A 23,957-nucleotide genomic window follows, 5' to 3' on the forward strand; every position below is an offset into this window, starting at 1 on the left:
TCTAGCAGAGAAAAGTAGGCCGAATCTGAACAGGGAACGTGTTTCCACGTGCAATCACTTGCGCCTGGGGCTAATTTTGGTTATAATTTTTTTAAAGAATACTCTGGCACGCTCGTATTTTGATTCAGGACTTTGGGCAGGCCGTGCCCCTTCTCACTATATAAGTACTTTAAATGTAAAATATGTTCCTATATTTTCCATGCAGTCTACTTCTTTATTGTGTTTTCTCATAGGAGATATTATATCGATAAATGGAACACATATCAAGGAAAATGAGCGATGGGGAAAATGTTTGACAATTAGTACATTATTTTTACTTTCCCCAGTTTATCCAAGGAAGCCTGTCACCAGTTCAATCTCAGGATTAATTAACAACCCCTACTTACCGGCTTTTCATAGCTGGTCCCAGTCGCAGTTCAGTTTCCCGCGACAAATAAAACGAGAGTCTTCTGCCAGTCCAGAGACTTTAAGGAGCTCCAGCCGAGACAGAGAAATTGATGCTGAGAATCAAGGTATGTAATTTATATGTATCTTTTCATTCTAGTTGCTGAATTTTTTTTATACAATTTATCATCAGTGTGGGGTTACAGGCATGGGGTACCTAGAACACCGGGTAGGTGGGGAACGGGTCAAAATTTAATTTTTTACGGAGGCAGAGGTATTTCTCGTAACTGCGTGCAGCTGTCGAGTAAAACATGAAAAATTCGATATTTGCTCGTGCAAAGCTATGCTGCCTCCGGGTGGATTAGTACTATGATGAGATGTTAAAAGTAGTAGTATGCTTTACGTTCTAAAATATGTTTTGTCAAAAATAAAAACAGACACTTCAAATGTGCCGAAAATAAAAACAGACACTTCAAATGTGCCAAATAACAATTTGGTGACATGAGGCAGTGCCCCCTCTTATATAGATTCGTCGGTGATAGTTGCAAATTCACTGGTACATTTCCATCAGTGAAAATGATGGAAATATCGGGAAGAACAGCCTTTCTAAGATCATTTAAACAAAAATTATAGGAAGTTCACGAAAGCTGGTATACTTTGGGTTGAAAATAAAGTTTTATTTTCAAAATACTGTATAACCTTTGGAAGATGATACCCTCTCCCAAGAAGACCTGGACTGTCTAGGCTTGTGATCTAAGGTACCCATAGTAAAATCAGGGTATATCATGGTAAATTCGGATAGGCTGGAGTTGACGATCCTATCCCAGCTTGCAAGCTCTCTACATTAATCCTACAAAAATGCTTGTCAGCTTCAGGCTGTCCAGACACTTTATGCGGAAAAAGTCATAGCCTTCCTTTATTGTATGAACTCCTTATTGAACAGTCTTTTTACTTGATTAAATGCAGGGTATCACTCTCATCCATGGCTTTAATTTAGGTATAATCAGATTTTGTAATGAGCAGGGGTGATTATCAGTGCATCACTCTTGAGGGTTTTTACTTTGCGCCTTTTTTACTGGGCTGTAGAAGGATTGGTGTGGGTGTGGTAGAGAAATTTAAGCCGGTCATCATTAGAAATCCTTAGATCTGTTCTTTCAGTGACTGCTTCAAGATTTTTGGAGTAGTTTTTGACACTTTAATTTAGGTATAACCAGATTTTTGTAATGAGCAGGGGTGATTATCAGTGTATCCCTCTTGATGGTTTTTGCTTTGTGCCTTGTTTACTTGGCTTTAGAAGCAATATTATTGGTGTGGTAGAGAAATTCAAGCTGATCATCATTAGAGATCCTTAGATCTCTTTTGTCAATGACTGCTTCAAGATTTTGGAGTTGTTTTTGACTCTATTATTTGGTTGCGAATTCTCGATATCTGACAAACCTTGGAGTTTGTTCTGACTGCTGAGCAATGAAAAAAAGTTTAATTTGTGAAATGTGCCTCTGTGTTCCAGCTTTGTGTTGTGGGAACAAAGTGGTTATTTGATCAAATAAAATTATGAAGCAGAAAATATTCAGCATCAAGGCCGTATCCCGGGGCGGGAGGGTAGGGGTTTTAATCCTACCCAAATGTTTGTCCGACTCGTAAAAACGGAACAAAAGTGAATATAAATAAGATTTTGATGCCTTTTTAAGTTTTTTTTTTTGTAAATTCCCCCGCTTCCGAAAGAATTATAATGTAAAACAACCCCCGAAAATAAATCCTGCCTACGGCCCAGTTCAGCATCATGCCATAACATAGAAAGCGAGTGTTAGGAAGGAGTATCCTTGCTGAACCTGGTCCACACGATTTGTGCTAGAAAAATTTGAAACGCCTGGCCCTAATAAACGGACGTTTTTCCAGTTTTGACCCCCTGATTTGAAAACAGCAACCGTACCTAAGATTCTGACCGTTCTAATACCTATGCTTAATATCATGCCCCTCTGACTACCGAACAATTTTTTAGAAGTTTATGAAAAATAAATTCGGCGTCTCCAGAATGTAACATCTTTGTAAATGTATATTTTGTTCTAACTAAACCCTTCTGAATTACAAGCCATCACAATTTCAACCCCTTATTGCATTTCTTATTCCTCATTGCGCAGAAACAATTCCTTATTTATGAAATCGCTCACACTTTTCACAAACTTCTCTACAATGCGCAAATTTATTTGTGAAAGTTTACTCGTAATTTCAGAAGGCAGTGAGGGAAAATAGATTAGTTCCCCTTTGTTAAGATTAAGGGGCTGCTCACAGTTTATCCTTGGTAGACACCTTTTTAGTTCTTCGGCATTGTTTTTGGAGGTCCCTCAGAGTTTGTATCAGAGTTTTGCGCTCAGTACTAAATGCATGACTTCCACCCTTCCCCCATGCCTAAATGTGTCCGGTGTACATGAAGCGGGCAGGTATAGAACCCCTCGGTCAAGATACCTTTAATATTAATGTTTTAGGCTGAAACCACATGCCTAAGGAAATCTGCTTCCGGTTTTTTCTTCGGCCTACCAGGTCTCTTTGTGGGTTAGTTATATTTTGTTTTTGGTGCAAAATTTCGGATGCCTAAATGATGTTCAAACGCATGTTGACGTCCTCATAAAAATTACGAGAATTTTTGGCCTGTGCTATGAAACCATGACGGCTATTATGGTTAAATTTTATGACTTCAGTAATTATGTCTTAGCTCGTAGGTAACATGCAAAATAAGTGCTGATTTTCGAGTCAGTTATTATTGAGAAGCTTAGTTGTTTTTGTTATTTTTTTATAATATCAGTAGATATATATTTGTTTGACTGATATTGGATATTTGATTGATTTATGTCCAGGTGATCGCCATTTGGTATAATATTGATCAATATTTGATTTGGTATATTGATTTCGATATACCGATACTTATCCTTAGGTTGAGAGTCCATTGAATTTACTGTACATGAGGTTTGCAGAACTTCGTGTAAGCTGAATTTATATGACTTGTTAATGTTTCCATTAATAAATACGTAAATAATAGTAGCCTATACTCGTAAAAACCTTGTTCCTTTGTAAACCCCTCCCGCCTGATGGTCCCATATAATAGGCCCAACCCTAACTTTCTTTGTTAAAACGGGTTTATTTATCCTCGTCCGTACGAAACCTCGTTTCGTCTGAGTGACGAAGATAGAATTTTGGAATGGATAGAATTATGAATTATGAAGATACGAAGATAGAATTATGAGGTAAAAAAATAAAAACAACGGTAAATTCTAGTTTAGGGGCTATTCCCCACCTTGGAAAGTGGGACCTAGATGACCGAAACTCTCAGGGAGGCGTCTAGAACATTAATGATCTCCTGGAAAGGTATTTTGAAGCACCTACCTCTACTCCTTCTTCCTCCAAAGGGCATTGACCTTTTATAATCTTTGTTTTACAAAAGTGAAACCTTGGAAAATAGGTGTTCTGTTCAAAGAAGGCACAAGAAAAGTGCGTACTAATCTGATAGCCAGTACACACTCGAGAAAATCAGATCTATAAAATCAAACACTAACCTGTTTATTGTTGTTTTTATTCAAGAGATATTTAGCTTTGGCTCAGTGGAAAACTACATTGTAGCTATACTTTAATAAATATTTAGTTGGTATTTTGGTTAGGTTATATTTTGCAGGCAACCCCGCTATACTTAAGCCCCCTCCCAATCTACAAATATACAACCCACATTATATATATCCTATCAATCTTCCAGTAGATCCAAATTTGTGAGTGTGTACTGGCTAACAGAAAAGTACCAAAAAGTGTCCTTGCTCAATGACAATTTATCAGGTATTAAAGATCTTTAAATTTGTTTCTAAAATATACGAAAAATCCTTGGTACGGCTTACAGTTCTACTGAAATAACAGGCATTGCATTTCAAAACTAAAGCCAGCGAAAAAGAGATTTGAAGCTCAAATTTAAGGTAAAACGGTGCATGTTGGAAACTAGATAGCTAGACCTATCATATATGCAATCTTCTAAGCCCTAGAAACAAGAAAAGTTTGAAATAGTAGCTTTGCAATATTTTCCAAGGGTATATTTTTGGCCCTGTATTAATTTCTGAAAGTGTTAGTCACCTAACGGAACTACTTTTTAAGATGGCAAGATGCCCCTGAACTAAAATTTCCCAAAACAATAAATAATAATTAACACTTAAAAGCACGATAATGGGTGTTCGAAGCCTCCCCCCCCACTGTAAGTTCAAAATTTGTTGCGATTACCCATAATTTTATATATAGTTCATAAAATTCTTGTGCTTTTAAACGTCGTTTGAAATGTCCCCCTCCCTCGTATTTCCGAATCAAATTATTCAGAGCATGCTATGGCTAAGTATGAAAGTGAACTATGTGATATTTGACTATAATAAGGGAGAGAAACCATACATTTACCTATACCTAAAAATTCTGAGTATGGGTATCCACTGGAATGCCCCCCCCCCGTAAAAGCCTAAATTTTAGTTAATTTCTGCATATTTTCCTATATTATATCATGTAATGCTGTTTTAGTTTTTTTTTCGAAACACCTTTTCTCCCAATCTCCTCCTCCCCCCAGAAAACTTAGCCTACGATCAAGCCTGGTGTTTAAGCGTACTAAGTATATTTAAATAAGAATTGAATTAGTTTTGTGGAAATTTCTTTCGCCTAATTTTATATTACCTTTTTTATTTATTTTTTTAATTAGCTTCAACATAGTTAAAACTATATATTTCACGCAAGGCCGTATCCAGGGGGGAAGGGCGTAGGGGGTTTGAACCCCCACCCCTCTCCCCCTCGAAATATTTATCCGACACGTAAAAAACATAACAAATATAAATATAAACAATTTTTCATGTGTATTTTAAAGTTTTTTTTATGTAAACGTCACGACAAAATTATTTTGTAGCCCCCCCCGAAAAAAATTCCTGGACAAGGCCCCGATTTCAAGGCACTTGTGAAGTATTACTAGTTCATAGAGGAGATATTGCAGTAGTTGTTCATGTTGTATGAGATTGCAGCGGATTACCTGTCAGAGAAATACTTCTACTACTACTACTAGCAACTCAAGCAGCACCAAGCCGCCTGAGGCCAACACAGCTACACATGCTATGTTGAGAGTTAAGCAACTACTTTGTTTGGTTAACTGTTATGAGTTTTTACCATAATTGGGTCATTTTTCTCGTAACTAACTGGTCCCATAAAATAATTGCCTAAATATAAATCCTAAGATAGGCCAAAGCCGATACAATTCTAGCCAATCACATTTTTAGGATATTCGTATGCAGACACATGCGCAGTATTTTTTCGGGGGGGGGGGGGTAGTAAGAAAATAAAATTACCTGTTTCTGGGGGAGGGTGATCCCCCCCCGCACCTTCCCTGCCTACTTCCCTGTTTGCATGTGAAATGTATGGCTTTCTTTTGTGTTTCTGTATTTTAAGTTTAATCACCCGTGAATTTCCTGGGTAATAATACCCCCCCCCCACTCACTCGGAATGTCTGTGATCACGTGCTCTATGTATTTTTTCTTTTTAAAAGATAGTAAAAGTAAAAAAATAGTTTCTAATCAGTACATTGTCTCTTCACAAATTCTCTTTCAAAATCCAACAAATTTATTAACATATCTGAAAAACACTTTCCTCTCGTTTGCAGTTTATAAAATGGATATCAACATTCACCGATTCATACATAGGTCAAGTAACAGTTACGAATAAAAACTAAAATGAATGAACAAATGTTTAATATTTCATACTTAATTTTCTCAGTTTTGAAGGTGCAGTTGCAGTGATCATCAATGTCTTATTTTAGGTTGGAATCAGAACAGTTCTGTTTTATCGTCGATTGCATCGGTTCAAGATTTGAAAATGCCCCTCAACTTATCGTCACCACAGAATAGTGCAAAAAGTAGTCAACAGGAAGATGACGAATGTGAAGAGGGCAGTCTAATGGATGATGTTATTTCAGAGAATGGTTCTGGAGATTGTGATGGTGCATTGAATTTGGTAAGTTGTATAGACTTTAGTTAAGAGAAATGCCAGCATATAAGTTGGTTATTAGTTTAGTGGCTGGCCAGTTCTAAAGGAAATCCAGTAGTAAAGGTAGTACCATTAGATTACGTATTTTATGTTCTTTCCAAATATCATGGTAGCTTGGTAAATATATCGCAGTTCATATTATTGACTTACCAATAAAGTGAATATACCACTCGATGCCTTTTTTTATGCTCTTTACGAATATAATAATCGCTTCTATTGCACATTTAAACACTTTTTGAGCTCTTAAAAATGCCGAATTTTGAATTAAAGCATGAGTTATTGGTTGTTTTCCGAAAAATGATACTACGTTTTCTCAGCGCCGTTTTCTCGGTCGTTTTCGACAAAATAATACTTCATTTTCACAGCGCCAAAATTATTTATAATAAGGTTAGTTTAGGTTAGGTCAAAAAGTGCTTAAATTTGAGTTTGCAATAGAAGCAATTATTATATTCATAAAGAGCATAAAAAAAGGCATCGAGTGGTATGTTCACTTTATTGGTAAGTCAATAGTTTGAACTGTGATATGTTTACCGTGTAGCTTTTCTAAAATGCCCTCGCCCCCTTCCTGATTGTCCCATTTATAGCCCTAAGTTTCTTTATTAAACATGTTTCTGTATCCTAGACCCTGGCCTATGAAATCTACTTTGGTCTAAGTAATAACAATAGAATTGTGAAAATAAATACTATTTGAAATTGTATAGAATGTGGTTAACGATAGAAGGAAACATGATTGCCTAATCTGATTAATATTTTGGTTTGACTGATTAATGACGGGAGGTCCTGAATGTTTTTTTTTATTTGATTTTTTGTCGTTTCTTCTTTTGTTTTGGGTGGGTGATTGTCCTCACCTGTCATAAGTTGATTTGCATTTAGGCCTAGTGGGGTGATTATTTAGCTAAACAAGCTTTGTTTCAGGTTTTGTTATGTCTTTGGTTGATTAATAAACTCTTCTTCTTAGAATATAATAATAAAGAAAAGAAGCATGCTGTGTGTAAGAATTTCATTGTTTTAGCGTTTAATTCTAGTTTTTATTACCTTGTGGTTAGGCTATACCTGGGGCCAGGAAGAAGGGGGGTGCATTGTCAGAAAAGCGACCATGGTATTGGGGAAGAACATAAGATAAGTAACCTAATGGTAGGCTACTACTTTTATTTTACTAAGCTATCATCTTTCCTTTAGGAGTGGCCTATTCAACCTCTAAACTTATACCTTTAAACTTTATTTAGAGAAGCTTATTATTGGATGCAAGGGATCTGGTGTTTGAAGAAAGACGAAAATATGCAAAAAATTGCCGAGTCTAAAAAAACAATTTTCCATGGCATCGGATCTCCCTCTGTAAAAAAACATTTTACTCCCTCCACTGTATAAGGCTGGTAAACGCAGCCTGGAGACGATATTCTTTGAGGGTGGATTTATCTTGTAACACAGGAGTCAGATAGCAAAAACATAAATATATCGTTCAATTCCCCATTCAATGATCTTTCTAAATATAATAATGGTATCAGCCTTGTCTATACCCTCTACAGAAGGGAAAACTAAAATAACAGTGTAAAATTCTAGTTTAGCTAATTTTTGCCATGTGGGAAAGTGGGGTAGGTTAGGAAAATGAAACTTTCAATAATGAATTGAGGGCCAAAAAACCCTGGGACGGTATTCCCAAGATTCAATGATAACCCTCTTCTGACTTCTAAGTGTTAGAAAATTATCTACTTGACAGGAACCTATTGAAATTTTGACAAAACAACATTTTACATTAATTTCCAGTTATCAGTTTCTTTTTCTCCGGTTTTAACTCTGAAAGTGCAATCCCTGCTATTTGAGTAAAATTTAAAGAAATATCAATGGCTTTTTCCTAAATTTAGGAAATGTATTATATATATATTTGAAACCTCATAAATTGGGATTGAGCAAAGTTCTAAAGCTGAAAAAAAGTTTTCTTGTACTTCATTTAAGCAGAAGATCTGTTTTGCTAGGTTTCACTTAGATAACAAAGATTTTTAAAAACCATCAAAGGTCACTACCCTCTAGAGGCAAATGGAGTGAAGCTAGGTACTTCAAAACATCTTCCTAGAATGTACTTTGGCACTTGTGTCTTATAGCCACCGCACTGAAGTTCTGTTGAGAAGTGAGGTTTGATTAATGCCAAATGAAATGAAACAAAATATGGCGAAAATAGGCTATAATACTTTATCAATAAAATTATGAAAACTACAACAAAGAACTATGGACGGGGGTCCGCCCAGACCGCATTATATTAAATACGTAATCTAAGCTAACCTAACCAAAATGCCAACTAAATATTTAATTAAAATATAGCTACAGTGCAGTTCCCCACCGAGCCAAAGCTAATGTTGTCTGGTATAAAGACCTTGAAAACCCGTTTTTGTCTCATGTTCGCGATACAGGATCTTTAGTGTGGTGGTTATTAGACAAAAGTACCCATACTTTAGTCCGTAGACCCATCCCTGAAAGTTTCATTTTCCTAAACCAACCCCTTTCCAAGATAGTGAAAAGTAGCTAGACTAGATTTTTACCAAATAAAAGAAGGACATCAAGTTTTTCGATCCCCAAGACCCCAATCATGGCTGTTTGCCTGTTTCCATATATAATAATCGCTACCGAGACAGTTGCGCCTGCGCCTCATCCTCTCTCCTGCAACGAGACCAAACATACCCCCAGGCCATATGCAAGAAATAACCTTAGGATATATACAAGACTACAAGAAACTACTATTTTATGTCTCCTTTCATTTTTATTCATGTTTCTAAATACTTTTTTAAGTAATATGTTTATCCGACTACTCTCATTATTTCACAATGACGTGATTCTATAGATCAGGTTAAAAATAAAATACTCGTTAATGAACAGATGCGATAATTCAATCAATGAAAACGCTGAATATGGAAATGTATTATTTGGGATTTTATCGGGCCCCATTGGGGGCAGGACGTGATTGTCGTGGTAGAGGCCATTATATTTGGAAAGACTGTTGATTCGAGAATCGAATGGTACTATTTTTTTATTAGTTTTTCCTTCAGAAGAGGGCATAGACAAGAATGTTACCATAATCACTATTATTGCAATTAGGCCCCCTTCTGCGCCTGGATGTAGCCCTGGGCTATATGCATAATTTTGCTGATTTGTAATTTTTCAAATTGGTATTATTTGCCATCGTGACCAAACTGCTGATAAAAAATGATAGCAAAAATTGTACAAACCAAGTTGGCAAACTTTTGTATGTAGACTAGGACTATATCCCGGCATTATTTGGGGGGAAGAGCTGGAACACAATTACTACGTTATTGGCTAAAACATTTGGAAAGAATATTGAATGGAAAATCGAATTGTATATTCTATTTTTGCTGTCTAATTCCCGTGTTGTAAGGTCATTTTGCCATTTTGTTGTCATCAAGGGTTGGTTAAGATTACTCCTGTTGCAGGGCAAAATTCAGATAAGAAAAAAAGAGAAAAAACAATTATTTTATTCGATTCCCTGTTCAACGCCCTTTCTAAGTATAATATTCACTCGTGTCGCAAGTACGTCCCGTCCCCCGCTCCAACGAAGTCTGATATAGCCTAGTGATTCTTGATTGTATTAAAAAAAAAAAAAAAAAAAAAAAAAAAAAACAAGTTTTTTTTTAACTGAAAGTAAGGAGCGACATTAAAACTTAAAACGAACAGAAATTACTCCGTATATGAAAGGGGCTTTTCCTCCTCAACGCCCCGCTCTTTAAGCTAAAGTTTGACTCTTTCTCTTAACTCTACTTTTTAAAACAGTAAAAAAAAAATTTAGCATAAAGAGCGGGGCGTTGAGGAGGAAAAGCCCCTTTCATATACGGAGTAATTTCTGTTCGTTTTAAGTTTTAATGTCGCTCCTTACTTTCATTTAAAAAAACTTGTTTTTTTTGTTTAATTTCTGGACGTTTTTGAATTAATGCATGTTTTGATTTAAATGAAATTTGCATATTAATTTTTTTTTTTGGCTAAAGGGCTTTTTCATAGTTTTAATCGGAAGATTTTGAGAAAAAAGGAGCGAGGGAGGAGGCCTAGTTGCCCTCCAATTTTTTGATTACTTAAAAAGGCAACTATAACTTCTAATTTTTTACGAACGTTTTCATAAGTAAAAAATATACGTAACTTATGAATTAACTTACGTAGCGAACTTGTGTATTCGTATGTTTTTATTGCGTATATGAGGGGGCTCACCCCTCGTGGATACCTTGCTCTTTACACTAAAGCTTAAATTTTGTCCCAATTCCTTAAGAATGACCCCTGAATCACAAACGCCGTAGAATAAGTAGTTGTAATTACTAAAAATACTTTAACGTAAAGAGCGAAGGTAATACGAGGAGGTAAACCCCTCATATGCGTTATAATATCTGTTCGTTTTCAGTTTTAATGCTACTCCTCACTTTCACTAGAAATAACTTTTCATATTTATTTTTCCATTGTTTTTTTTTCATATAATTCTAGAAAATCATGCGCCCCCTCCATTGAAAGTCTCTTCTCCCATGAGAAGTCTCTCCATGGAAATATCATCCCACGTAACCCCTCCCCTCATCTCTCCCCCCAAACCAAAAAAATCCCCCTGAAAACGTCTGTACACTTCCCAGTTACCATTACTATATTTTAACACAGGTCAAAGTTTGTAACTTGCAGCCCCTCCCACGGGGAGTGCGGGGGAGTAAGTCGTCCCCAAAGACATAGTTATTAGGTTGTTCGACTATGGTGAATAAAATGGCTATCTCAGAATTTTGATCCGGTGACCTTGGGGAAAAATGAGCGTGGGAGGGGGTCTAGGTGCCTTCCAATTTTTTTGGTCACTTAAAAAGGGCACTAGAACTTTTAATTACCGTTAGAATGAGCCCTTTTGCGACATTCTAGGACCACTGAGTCGATACGATCACCCCTGAAAAAAAAAAAATAAATAAATAAATAAACACACATCCGTGATTTGTCTTCTGGCAAAAAATGCGAAATTCCACATTTTTGTAGATAGGGGCTTGAAACTTCCACGATAGGGTACTCTGATACGCTGAATCTGATGGTGTGATTTTTGTTAAGATCGTATGACTTTTAGGGGTAGTTTCCCCTTATTTTCTAAAATGAGGCAAATTTGGTATAAAACTATTGGTATAAAAATTCCATTTTTTAGAGTTTTGGTTACTATTGAGCCGGTTCGCTCCTTACTACAGTTCGTTACCACGAACTGTTTGATGTTTGAATTTGTTGTTCTAAAATTGGTCGATTGTGTGGGTCATTTCATGTGCTTAATTCCCACCAACAATTAATTCATAATTCCAGCTGGTAAATTTGAAGAAGAAGAAAAAAAATAGAAGCCAATTCAGTAACTTTTGTATGAAGCCTAGGGAGGTACTTACGTATTATACCTACCACACTGCTGTTCTTGATCTGTTTAAAATTAGTTTCTCTGTTTGCCCTCGGATATAATCAGCTTAGCCTGAGTGAGACAAACTACTATACAGATAAATTTTTATTAAGTATTTAATATATAGAATTGGTAGGTTAGGTATTTAACATAATGCGTTCTGGGCGGGCTGATCTCCATAATTCTCCGTTGTAGTTTCCATAATTTTGTTACTAAAGTCTTATATATTCATCATGTTTTGGTATATTTCATTATGATTAACCTAACTTCACTTCTTGAATGTAATCGGTATACACATAAGTACTCCTAGGGGTATATCTAGCCCCATTAAAGTCAAGGGGGTTGTTGTACAATTTTAGCAGTAGTGGTTGTTATATTTAGGAAGTCCAATGGATGTGGAATTGAATAGTATATTTTTTTTCTATCTGATTTCTGCCCTATAAGTAACCTAAATCAAACTTAATAGTCGTTTTTGGACAGTATTTATTTTTCCTTGAAATTTTATTCTTTAATTTCGCTGTATTGTATCTTAACTTTTCAGCTCAACCTCTCTTTTAATCATTTTTTCTTATTTCCCACTCATAAGCAACTTTTCCGGACCATTTCTACATAACAGTCATCCTTCACAAAAATATACTTTGACCTCTCTTCCTAGGACTGTGATGAAAGAAAGGTTAAGATGGTAAGGTCATATTTAACGGATGAAGGAAAGAAGGTTGCCAAAATTGTACTTTTCAGCAGATCACGAACGAAAGCAGGACCTTTTTGAATGGGGAGGGATGAGGTCATAAAATAGGACTAAAGATATTGGAGCTCTATGGGAGGGAGTGTAATTGTGAGGATTTGAGCAGTTTTGGATGGATGAGAACAGCAGTGTTGACTTCTGGTGGTTTGGTGTGGCGGCATTTAAGTGTTATAGCGACTACACCAAAAAATTTAAGTTAGATTAACCGTAATGAAATTAAATAAAAAAAATTTAACTGAAAGAAAGGAGCAACATTAAAACTCAAGACGAACAGAATTTATTCCGTATATGAAAGGGGCTGTCCCCTCCTCAACGCCTCACTCTTTACGCTAAAATTTGACTCTTTCTCATAACTTTACTTTTTAAAACAATAAAAAACTTCTCCCTCCAATCCCCCCACCAGAAACATCCCCCTGAAAACGTCTGTATACTTCCTAATAACCAATAGTATATGTGAACTATGGTCGGAGTTCACAACTTGCAGCCCTTCTCCCGGGGACCGTGGGGGAATAAGTCATCCTCAAAGACATAGTTAATAGGTTTTTCGACTATGCTTAACAAAATGGCTATCTCAAAATTTTGATCGGGTGAATTTGGGAAAAAATGAGCGTGGGAGGGGCCTAGTTGCCCTTCAGTTTTTTGGTCACTGAAAAAGGGCACTAGAAATTTTAATTTTTGTTTGAATAAGTCATCTCGCGATATTCTAGGACCATTGGGTCGATACGATCACCCCTGGGGAAAAAAACAACAAATAAACAAAAAATAGACACGCATCCGTGATCTTTCTTCTGGCAAAAAAATACAAAATTCCACATTTTTGCAGATACAAGCTTGAAACCTCTACAGTTGGGTTCTCTAATTCACTGAATCTGAGGCTGTGATTTTCATTATGAGTCCATGACTTTTAGAGGGTGTTTCCCGCTTTTTTGAAAATATTCCAAATATTCTCAGGCTCGTAACTTTTGACATCTTGCGACCTAGACATCTCGCAATATTTTAGGACCACTGGGTCGACACGATCACCCCTGGAAAAACACACACACAAAAAAAAAACAAGAAATAAACATGCATTCGTGATCTTTCTTCTAGCAAAAAATACAAAATTCCACATTTTTGCAGATAGAAGCTTGAAACCTCTGCAGTTAGGTTATCTGATACGCTGGATCTGATGGTGTGATTTTGATTAAGATTTTATGGCTTTTAAGGGGTGTTTCCCCATTTTTTTTATCTAAGCCATATATTCTCAGGCTTGTAACTTTTGATTTGTAAAACTAAACTCGATTAAAGTTCTATATTTGAAGTCAGATAACAAATCGACTATTTTGATGTATCTATTGGCATCAAAATTCGAGTTTCGGCTACTATTGAGCCGGATCAATCCTGACTTACAGTTCGTTACCACGAACTGTTTGATTCTATTTATTATTACGTATAAGAGGGGGTTCGCCCGCTCGTCAATACCTCGCTCTTTACGCTGAAGTCCGAATTTTGTTCCAATTCTTTAAGAATGACCCCTGTATCACAAAGGCCGTTTAATTAGAATAAATTTGAAAATACTAAAAAAAACTTTAGCTTAAAGAGCAAGGTATTGACGAGGGGGCAAACCCCCTCATGTACGTAATAATCTATGTTTGTTTTAAGTTTTAATGTTGCTCCTTACTTTCAGTTGAAAAAATTTGTTTTTTATTTAATTTCTGATCTTTTTTAAATAATGCTGGGAAATACGGCACCCCAATAATGGAAAATTGTCTTTCCCAAAGAAACATTTCTCCATGGATAGATCTTCCCCCGACCCCATCCCTCGACATACTCCCTCCCCTCCCCCCCCCCCACACACACGCACGAAAAATCCCCGTGGGGGACTGTGGGAGATTAAGTCATCCTCAAAGACATAGTTATTAGATTTTTCAACTATGCTGAATAAGATCAAAATTTTGATCCGGTAACTTTGGGGAAAAAATGGTGTGAGAGGGGGCCTAGTTGCCCTCCAGTTTTTTTCCGGTCACTTAAAAATGGCGCTAAAACTTTTTATTTCCGTTTGAATGAGCTCTCATTATGTCTATGTGCCTGAGTTTGCTTGTTTGCTGTTAATGGGATAAAGTTATTGCACTACTTTGAGGTTGTTTTCATATTGATTTGTACCCTTTAATAGACAATTTTACAGTTAAGTTAAATTGAGTGATATTCTCCAATCCCTAGAATAGGTCTTTCTTTTCGGATATCCTCACCAGCGCCATCTTTTTTCTTAAGTTGATTGGGGCGCCATCTATAAAGACAATTTCTCCCATATCATTAAGGTGCTGATTTCTACTGGGAGCAAGCAGAAGAGGGGAAGGAACCCCCCGCAAGCGCCGTACTGTACCCGCTGGTATTCAGTTACCCGAAAATTGCGGGGAAAAGGTGAGGGGGTACTTACGCTTCCCTTGTTCCTGGGTGATTTCAGTAGGCGTTCATTCAGCGCTCGACGCGTGAAGGTGTATTGTGTGCGAAAGAAAATAAAACGTTCAAGATTCTGGACTACTTTCAGCTCTCGAGCAGTGAAGTTCGTTGGTATGACACAAGAGACTATTTACGAATATATATACGCGCCTGTCCTGAATTTCGCTCAGACAAGTTTGCGATATGCCGATATTTCCCGTGACGCGGTGGTTGCTACGGGAAGTAAATTTTACGGAAAAGACATTCTGTACGCTGCGCATTGCAAACTGAACGATATTTTGCGGCAACTTGGAGATGAATATGTAATGAAGGACCGCCGAGCTGGTTTGCAGAGTGATGTTTTCATGGGTGATTTATACGATGCTATCAAGAATGCAGAAAACTCAGCCAATTTCACCTATAGATTTACTATCTGGAAAATTGGCGAAGTGCCTAGAATACCGCAAGATGTGCTGACTTCTCTTTCAATTAGAGTTAACGAGTGCACAGAGAAAATAGAGGGACTAATCGATCAGTGTAAGATCTACCTTCCGTCAGGCCCTACTGTCTGGCCCCCGCTACCGAAACCAGAAAGACTTGAGAATCCTGTAGTGATAGCGAATGTGCCGGCGGAAAGCCTTGAATCATGTGCCAAACAGAAGGAATTTATCGAAAAGAACGGTGGAAAAGGACATATTCGCCAGATCACTCAACGAAAAGGTGGGTTAGTTGCCTTTCTCGATACGGCGGATTCAGCTCAAATCCTCGCAGACATGTTGAAAGAAAATGTCCGTGATGTCAAGGTTTCTTACCGGAAACCAAAGTTTTTAGCGGTGGCAAGATTCGTTCCTCCGGCAACCACAGAGGAAGAAATTATTGCTGCGAACTCCGAAGTTACGGAAGTCCACCGGTTCGGCACCTCTGGCACAGTGAAACTTGTATTTAAAGACTCGTTCGCGCGAGATCAGACTATTAAACGCGGAATATTTGTAGACTACACCCACTTCCGGGTTGAGGCCTATAAAGAGCTCCCCAAGAGATGTTTTAACTGTCAATCTTTCGAGCACCTCTCTAGTGCCTGCAGCAACGCTCCGAAGTGCTCTAAGTGCGCCGGTGCCCACGTCGCATCACGGACGTCCCCATGCACGTCCACCACAGTTAAATGTGCTCTATGCCCAGAAGGCCACAACACCCACCCCTCATACAGCATGAGATGCCCACTAGTTAGAAATGCTATGAAAAAGCCTACTACAACGAAATGACTTCTCTCTCCATCATTTGCCGAAATATCTATGGGCACAATTCAGTCAAACTAGACTACGTTAAAGAACTATGCCGTCAATTTAATGTTGTGTGCTTACAAGAACATTTACTCACCTCCGAAAATTTTGGTCTTTTCGAACAGTTGAATCAAAAAACTGTGTTCATGCATGAAGCAAAAAGGTCCTCAGTCCGCGGTCGACCTAGTGGGGGCACTGCTATCATAACGGACAGTTCGCTTGAATGTCAAAAGCTGGAATCGTGTGAGTTCTTCCTCGCTGTAGATTTTCCTGGCCCCGGGGGTTTTGTTCTGATCACGGTTTATCTACCAACAAACCTAAACACCCTCTCTTCCGAAAAACGGTTCTCGGAAGCTTGTGGCCGCCTCTCGCGCTTACTTATTAGGCTGGGCAATCGAAGAGTGCTAGTCTGCGGTGACTTTCAGTGCGACTTAACGAACCCATCAAATAAGCTCTCCGAAATCTTCTTCTCAGTAATCCCAGCTGGGTATGATCTCTGTGAAAAGACTGACGCATATACGTACATCCATAATTCCGGTTCAACGACAAACATTGACCATGTGCTATGTAACTTCTCTCTAGGTGCTCCAGTCACCGTGGACTCTGAGCACACAGTAAGTGATCACCTTGGCTTGTGCTTTAAGGCTAACTTCTTCCCGTGTAGGCCGAATAAGCCCCAAATTTATGCTACCAAGACTGAGTGGAATAAAATAAACGCCGACCAGTATAAACAGACATGTGATGAGATTCTCGGAAAGATAAAAGTTCCCTTTCAGCTCTTGATGCATGGCTCGAGTGATTTGGTAGCACTAGACATTTATTGTACTGAGATTATACATGCAATGAAAACGGCTGAGCAGGCTTCTGTACCCACTCGCCGTTTTAAACCTGGAATCAGCAAGCCTGGCTGGAGTCGCTCTCCTAAAGTAAGGCAAGCCAAAGCTCGTGCTAAGTTTTGGCTGAGATTATGGCGCGATTGCGAGAGGCCTAGGTCAGGTGTAGTGTTTGAGCAGTTCCGCAACACGAAAAAAACTTATAATAAGTCTGTAAGTGATCTTAAAGCTGCCGAAGCCGAACTTGCTTCCCAAGAAGCAGCAAATAATCCTGTATCTATGTGGAAGTCTTTTAGACAGTCTAAACCAGTGACAAACCCTGCTAGTAACATACCTGAGGAGCAGTGGGTAAAACACTATAGTGAAGTTTTTGGGATCAAACATGCCCAACTAACAACCGAAAGTGATAGTGAGCTCTCACGAGCTTTTGCGTCCCTCTTGAGCCAACGGAACTATTTTACCGTCTCAATAGGCGAAGTGCTCCAGGTTATTAAGCAGCTGAGAAAGGGCAAGGCTCCCGGGCACGACGGAATTGTGACTGAACACCTCCGCTGTGGCTCACCTCTGCTCATTGAGCACTTGACGCTGCTATATCAAATGTGCCTTGATTCTGGTGCAGTCCCTAAGTCGTTTGCCCTAGGTATTGTGTCTAACGTCTTGAAGAAGGGAAAAAATCGTAACCTCTGCTCTAGCTATAGGCCTATAACAGTTTCTAGTACATTAAGCAAAGTGTTAGAGAGACTTCTGTTACCTGAGCTGTTACGAAAGTGTAAAATTGACAATCGACAATTCGGGTTCCGTCGCCACCTCGGTTGTGCATTTGCACATCGCCTTCTTACGCGTATAGTATCGAAAGCTCAGAATCAATCACGGACTCTTTTAATTTGTGCAGTAGATGTGTCCGCGGCGTTCGATTCGGTAATTCATTCAAAGTTAATTTTGAACCTGCTGCACCAAGGTGTGAACCCACATGTAGCGGCCGTCCTATGGCACTGGTATTCGAGTAGCCTTATCCGTGTTAAGTTGAGTAGTGAACTCCTGTCGAAACCGATTAAGCTTCACCGGGGACTGCGTCAAGGGTCGGTTTTAAGCCCTGTACTCTTCAATTCACTAACCTCGTCGGTAACAAAAAAGATTAACGGTGGTTTTAACACTGAATGTATGGATGTGAGCCTACTGTGCTACGCCGACGACATACTACTGGTGAGCACATCGCTTTGTAACCTTCAAGCTAATATCGATCTCCTAAGTCGAGGTTATACTAATATTGGTCTGGTTATTAACCCTGCTAAAACAGAATTTCTTGTATTTGAACCCCCGCGTGCGCCGTCTGAAGTTGCCCGTCGCGAGGCTACCTGTGTTACCGTTGCAGGGCAAGTAGTACTTCCAAGCCGCAAGTTGAAGTACCTAGGTATCACATATGGAAGCGACCTCAGAAGCTCGCGTGCTCTTTTTGTTGACCAGGTTCTGTCGGGTTTTCGGTCTGGGTATGCTAAACTTGCAGCTCTGAAGTTTAAATTTAATAAGCATATCCTTGCTAGGTTGTATCGTGCCGTCGCTCTTCCCTTTGCTCACTACATCTCACCCGTTTGGCATTGGCTATCGAATTCGGATATGTTGCGAATCCGTTCAGGCTTTTGCAAATATTTAAAGTTTCTGCTTGGTCTGCCACTTTACCTCCGTAACACTGGTCTGCTAGAAAAGTATCATATACCTGATCCTGTTGAGTTCATGCCGAATTTTGAAAAACAAGCTCTCGTGAAACACAGGGCACTATTATTTGATTTCCCAGCGACTTTCTTGCTTGATAGTTGAAGTGTGATTTGTTTGTATTTAGTAGATTATTATGTTCGGTTGATTTGTTTTCGTCTTTATTTTCTCTTTTCTTTTGTTTTGCTCCGCTTTTTCATGCTTCTTTTTTATAAGCGGGTTTGTAATAAATTATTATTATTATTATTATTATACCACTGGGTCCAATGCGATCACCTCTGGGGAAATAAACAAACAAAAAACAAATAAACACGCATCCATGATCTAATTTCTGGTAAAGAAAAAAATGCAACGTTCCACATTTTTGCAGACAAGAGCATGAAACGTCTAAAGTAGGGTTCTCTGATACGCTGGATCTGATGGTGTTATTTTCGCCAAGTTCTATGATTTTTAGGTGTGTTTCCCTCTTTTTTCGAAAATAAGGCAAATGTTCTGAGACTCGTAACTTTTGATGGGTAAGACTTAAATTCGTGAAATTATATATTTAAAATCAGCATAAAAATGCAATTCTTTTGATGTATCTATTGGTATGAACATTCCGTTTTTTATAGTTTCGGTTACTATTGAGCCGGGTCGCTCCCTGCTTACAGTTCGTTACCACGAACTGTTTGTTATACCAAAATATGAGGAAAATATAATATTATGGAAAATACAAAAGAGAACTATATTAAGCAGGCCGCTTAGAACGTATTACATTAAATACCTAACCTAACCACTTCTATATAGTACTACTAGATATTTAATCAAAATATATTTGTATAGTAGTTTATCTCGCACAAGTTAAGCTTATTATCTCCGAGTGGACTCAGAAAACCAGCTTCATTGTAGATCAAGAAAAAAGCGTGGTCGCTATAACACGCAAGTATCGGTACGGCGACGAATTGTCAGTAGTTTCTTGAGTGTAAACTGTTTAATGTCCACCTACTTCTCTAGCCTGCACGAAACTTCTCGAACTTCTTTTAACTTATTCAATAACAAAACGCTTATTTTATTAAATTCAGAGAATTTTTACTGTTACTTAAGTGTTATAGCGACCGCCCTTAAGTTCTTGATCTGAGCAAAACAGGTTTTTCTCTGTCTGCATTCGGAGATAATTAGCTTAGTCTCAGTGAGACAAACTACTACACAAGTATATTTTAAATAAATATTTAATATATAGAGTTGCTTAGGTTAGGTATTTAATATAATGGGTTCTGGGCGACCTGCTTTCCATAATTCTCTGTTGTGGTTTTCATATTTTAAAGTACTATATTTCTGTCATATTTTGGTATATTTCATTAGGATTAACCTAACTTACTACTTCTACTTACTACTACTACTTCTTTGGTGTGGTTGCCATAACACATAAGTACCTTTTCACTTATTGGATTTTCAAAGTCGCTTCCAGTTCCAAACTGATATTATTTGGGATTATGAAATGACTGTTAATGAGGAATAAAAAGGATCAATAAAACCAATCAATATAGCAAATCTATAAAATCAGCCAACTTCTGTATATAGCCAAGGTCTATGTCTAGGTACAAGGGGTGGGTTGTGGGGCAAATACTCGGTTAAACTGAAAGCGACTCTAACAATCCAATAAACAGAAATTTTCTGAGTTTAATGAAGGAAGAATAATTATTTTTGTAGTACTTCATTATAAATGCATATATTTGTTATTTAAAAAGAAGCTTAAAATTACAGTGCGGAGCTGAAGAAAGTAGGTTCACTTAAGTCTAGTATATAAAATCAGATTTGGTACTCTTTGAGTTAAAGGCATCGAACTGAGACATTCATCATCTCAAATGCTTACCTTATGTATCGCTCAACAACTACATAATAGGATTATAAATAGGATCTAGGCAGTTCTCTTTGAAACACCCTGAAGGTTAGAAGTCCTAAGAATTAGATTCCCTTGGCTAGGGTGGTCACTTCAAAATGCCAATTTTGGAAAAAAAGACTTTTTTATGCAGCCTTAGACCATATCCAAGCATTGAGGGGGGGCTAAGAGGTAGTTGTGGAGGCAGCAAAAGTTATTTTTCTTCTAACAAAACCAGTATTGTCTTAAAGTTGATAATCTAAACCCTGGGGATATAAACTTTTTAGACTACATCAGGATTCAAATTGAGTGAACGGATCGTCGACCGCATAAAAACCAAAAATATATACCCATAGGTCTGTCTTTCACGTTCGTTAGTGGTGTATTTTGTTAGTCTTGACAAGTATCTTTAAATTTCGACTCCCTCCCTTTAGAATTTTGAGTATTTTGGGGGGTATTTTCATTGAAAACGTCTTTTTTTGTTGACATCTCATTGAAAAATCTGGAAAGAACCAATAAATTTGCTCCCTTCAATAGAGTTTGAAAAATAAATTTCGCCCCCCCCCCTAAGTCTCCGCAAAATTGATACCACCGGTTTTAAGAGAATTAAGATAGACTCTGACCTATAGTACATTACAGGTTAGAAGTACCTCTCGGAATGACGTTGTTCCTCCAGCTCAAACGCCAGTCGGCATTCCCGTAACTTCTGCGTCGACCAATCTTGTACCTGCTCTGTCTGCCGCTGCTAATCTACAAGCAACGTTAGCTGCAATGCAAGCTAACCAACTAATGACGTTTAGCAATAGTGCACTTCTGACAAATCCTCTTGCTGGTATTTCTCATCCTGATTTGCAGGTAAATGCACTTTTTTTGCTTTATCTTTTTTTTATTACCTTTTCTTCGTAGAACCTGATTGATTAGATGTTTCACTGATCAGATTGAGATGTTGAACTGACATCAAGCTAAACTCATCGATCCCGAATAAGGGGACTTCGACCCTCCAAGAATTATCTCTTCAAACTGTAAATTCTTATGTATTTATGGACTGGCTTCTACTGGTCCGGTCTGTAAGGAGGGGGAGGGGGATCAGACGATCCTCATGAAGAGGGGCTATTCCAAACAGGGTATAGCTCATATTGGAATTTATATTATTCTAATTTTCTGTGTTTTTTTCTGTTATTTATTGACAACACATAAACGTAAAAACATGTAAGTGGACATTTGTAACGTAATTTCTAGAGTGTTCTCACAAGGAAGGGGACGATTCAAAATACGAAATTGTTAATTTCTAAGCCACTGTTTTTCCATTTGCTGAAGGGAGGGGGATATTCTTGATAGAAGAGCTTTAGCAAAGGTCTTATCCTTGTATGGTATACCAGAATAATACATTAAACTGATTAGTGCTATGTACGAGAATAATATTGCTGTGGTTAAGGAATGGTTAAGGAATGGTTAAGAAATGAGGTTGACAGCAGGTTTTGTATTAAGTCAGGAGTTAAGCTGGGTTTTGTTCTATCCCCTTTTACATGGGTCATTTTGATGGGCTTTGTCTTAAGGAGCAGAGGAAAGGCAATGGGCGACCACGGAATGAAATGGGGAGAAAAAAAAAACTCTCCTGGACTTTGATTATGCTGATAATTTAAGCATCCTGGATGAAAGTGTGAGCAAAAAAATGAACTTTTAGAGGTTTTGCGAGTTCAGGGAGCTAGAATAGGTTTGAAAATTAATGTTAAGAAGACTAAGTCACTAAGGCTTGGAATAAGTGAAGATGAAAAGGTGACGTTGGGTAACGGAAAGATTGATCAGGTGGACAGCTTCACTTACTTTGGTATTATTATTAGTAAAGACGGGGGGAGCAGTGAGCATGTTAAAAGTAGAATAGCCAAGGTTCAGGATGATTTTTCACCGTCAAAAGAAAGTTTGGAAGAATAGGAAGATAAGTCTGCAAAACAAGATTAGAATATTGGTAGGTACAGTGATGGCAGCTCTGAAGCATGGGCACTCCGAAAAGCGGATGCAGATTGACTCGATGTTTTCCAGAGAAATTGCCTACGGATTGTTATGGGTACCCGGTTGACTGACCGTATTTCAACCGTATTTCAACGTTCGACCGTAGACTGTACGAAAAACGTGGCCTGCTTTTTAGGGCTATAACGAAAAAAGGGTTGAGATGGTAGGGCGCGTTCTGTGGATGAAGGATGGCAGATTGCCGAAGATTGTCCTTTTCTGTCAACCGTCTAGGGCTAAACGGAAAGCAGGTCGTCCTCGTCTGGGGTGGGGGAATGTCATAAAGAAAGATTTAAAGGAAATGGGAACTTTCTGGGAGGGTGTAAAGAGGGAGGCTTTGAATGGATTGGGATGGGGGAGGAGTGTGTGTAGCTGTGTTAGCCTCAGGCGGCTTGGTGCTGCGGTGAGTTGTTATTAGTAGTAGTAATACGGCACTTATTTATTTTTTTCCGTCGTCACCTGGATGCAGGATTCTATTTCTTCGAGACCATCTCTTTGAATATCGATTGATTGTCATGCTATATTATCATTTGCTTTTGATTTTGCTACACCATTCTTTCTAGGACTAGTGTTCAGTGCCTTAGCGAGAATTTTCCTGGTTATTGCAAGGCTTGATTAGAAAAAATCAAAAGTTCATACTAAGATTTACTGCTTGTTTTAAACACGTTTTGTGAGTTAAGTCGACAGTCTGTTAAGGCCCTAACTTCAAAAAGAAGGGCTTGTTACTTTTACTTAAGGCCATGCCCAAGGGTATTTGGGGTCTTTGATAAGGCCGATTTTTGGGTCCAAACAGTAATGCAATATCTCCAGGTGTCTGGATTTATAATCTTCTTCCATGAACCGAAAATCCTGGTTAAGGCACGGACCAATAGTCTTGAAAATCATCTCTTATAATGTACGAAATGGTTGAAACCAAAGAAAAAAAAATTATCAAGTTTAAAGACAATCTTCTTGGAATATACTATTCCAGAGAGCGTATTCGTCGGACAAAGCAAATTGCTAATCTTGCCTACACGTTTCTTTTTACAAACCTCCAATTACTTTTACTCCGGTTAGAAAAAGGAGTTAAAGTGCCAAAAATAGGTAGGTTAAGAACTGGCTTCTCACATTTTCTCACAAAGAATTTTCTCACGAAAATTTCTCACAAAATATCAATAAGGTTTTAAAAAAGCGGGGTTATTTGTCTCTACAGAAATTTTATTTTCCTGTCTCTCTGGATTTTTTACTCAGCATTAGTTAATCAGATTTTAAAAACGAGCGATATTTTCTCTCCAGAAATAAGCAATAATGCGAT

General features: G+C 38.0%; 1 protein-coding gene across 1 annotated transcript in view; it reads left to right on the forward strand.

The window, feature by feature from the left end:
- LOC136025078 (POU domain protein 2-like) overlaps positions 1–23,957 on the forward strand; it is a 107,237-nt gene that overhangs the window by 54,533 nt on the left and 28,747 nt on the right. The window contains exons 4-6 of the mRNA XM_065700794.1: positions 327–512; positions 6,197–6,390; positions 21,296–21,511. Coding sequence (XP_065556866.1) covers positions 327–512; positions 6,197–6,390; positions 21,296–21,511 — 596 coding nt within the window. The remainder of the gene's footprint in view (positions 1–326; positions 513–6,196; positions 6,391–21,295; positions 21,512–23,957) is intronic.

This window comes from Artemia franciscana, chromosome 1 (genome assembly GCF_032884065.1).
Source record: "Artemia franciscana chromosome 1, ASM3288406v1, whole genome shotgun sequence".
Taxonomy (NCBI): Eukaryota; Metazoa; Arthropoda; class Branchiopoda; order Anostraca; family Artemiidae; genus Artemia; species Artemia franciscana.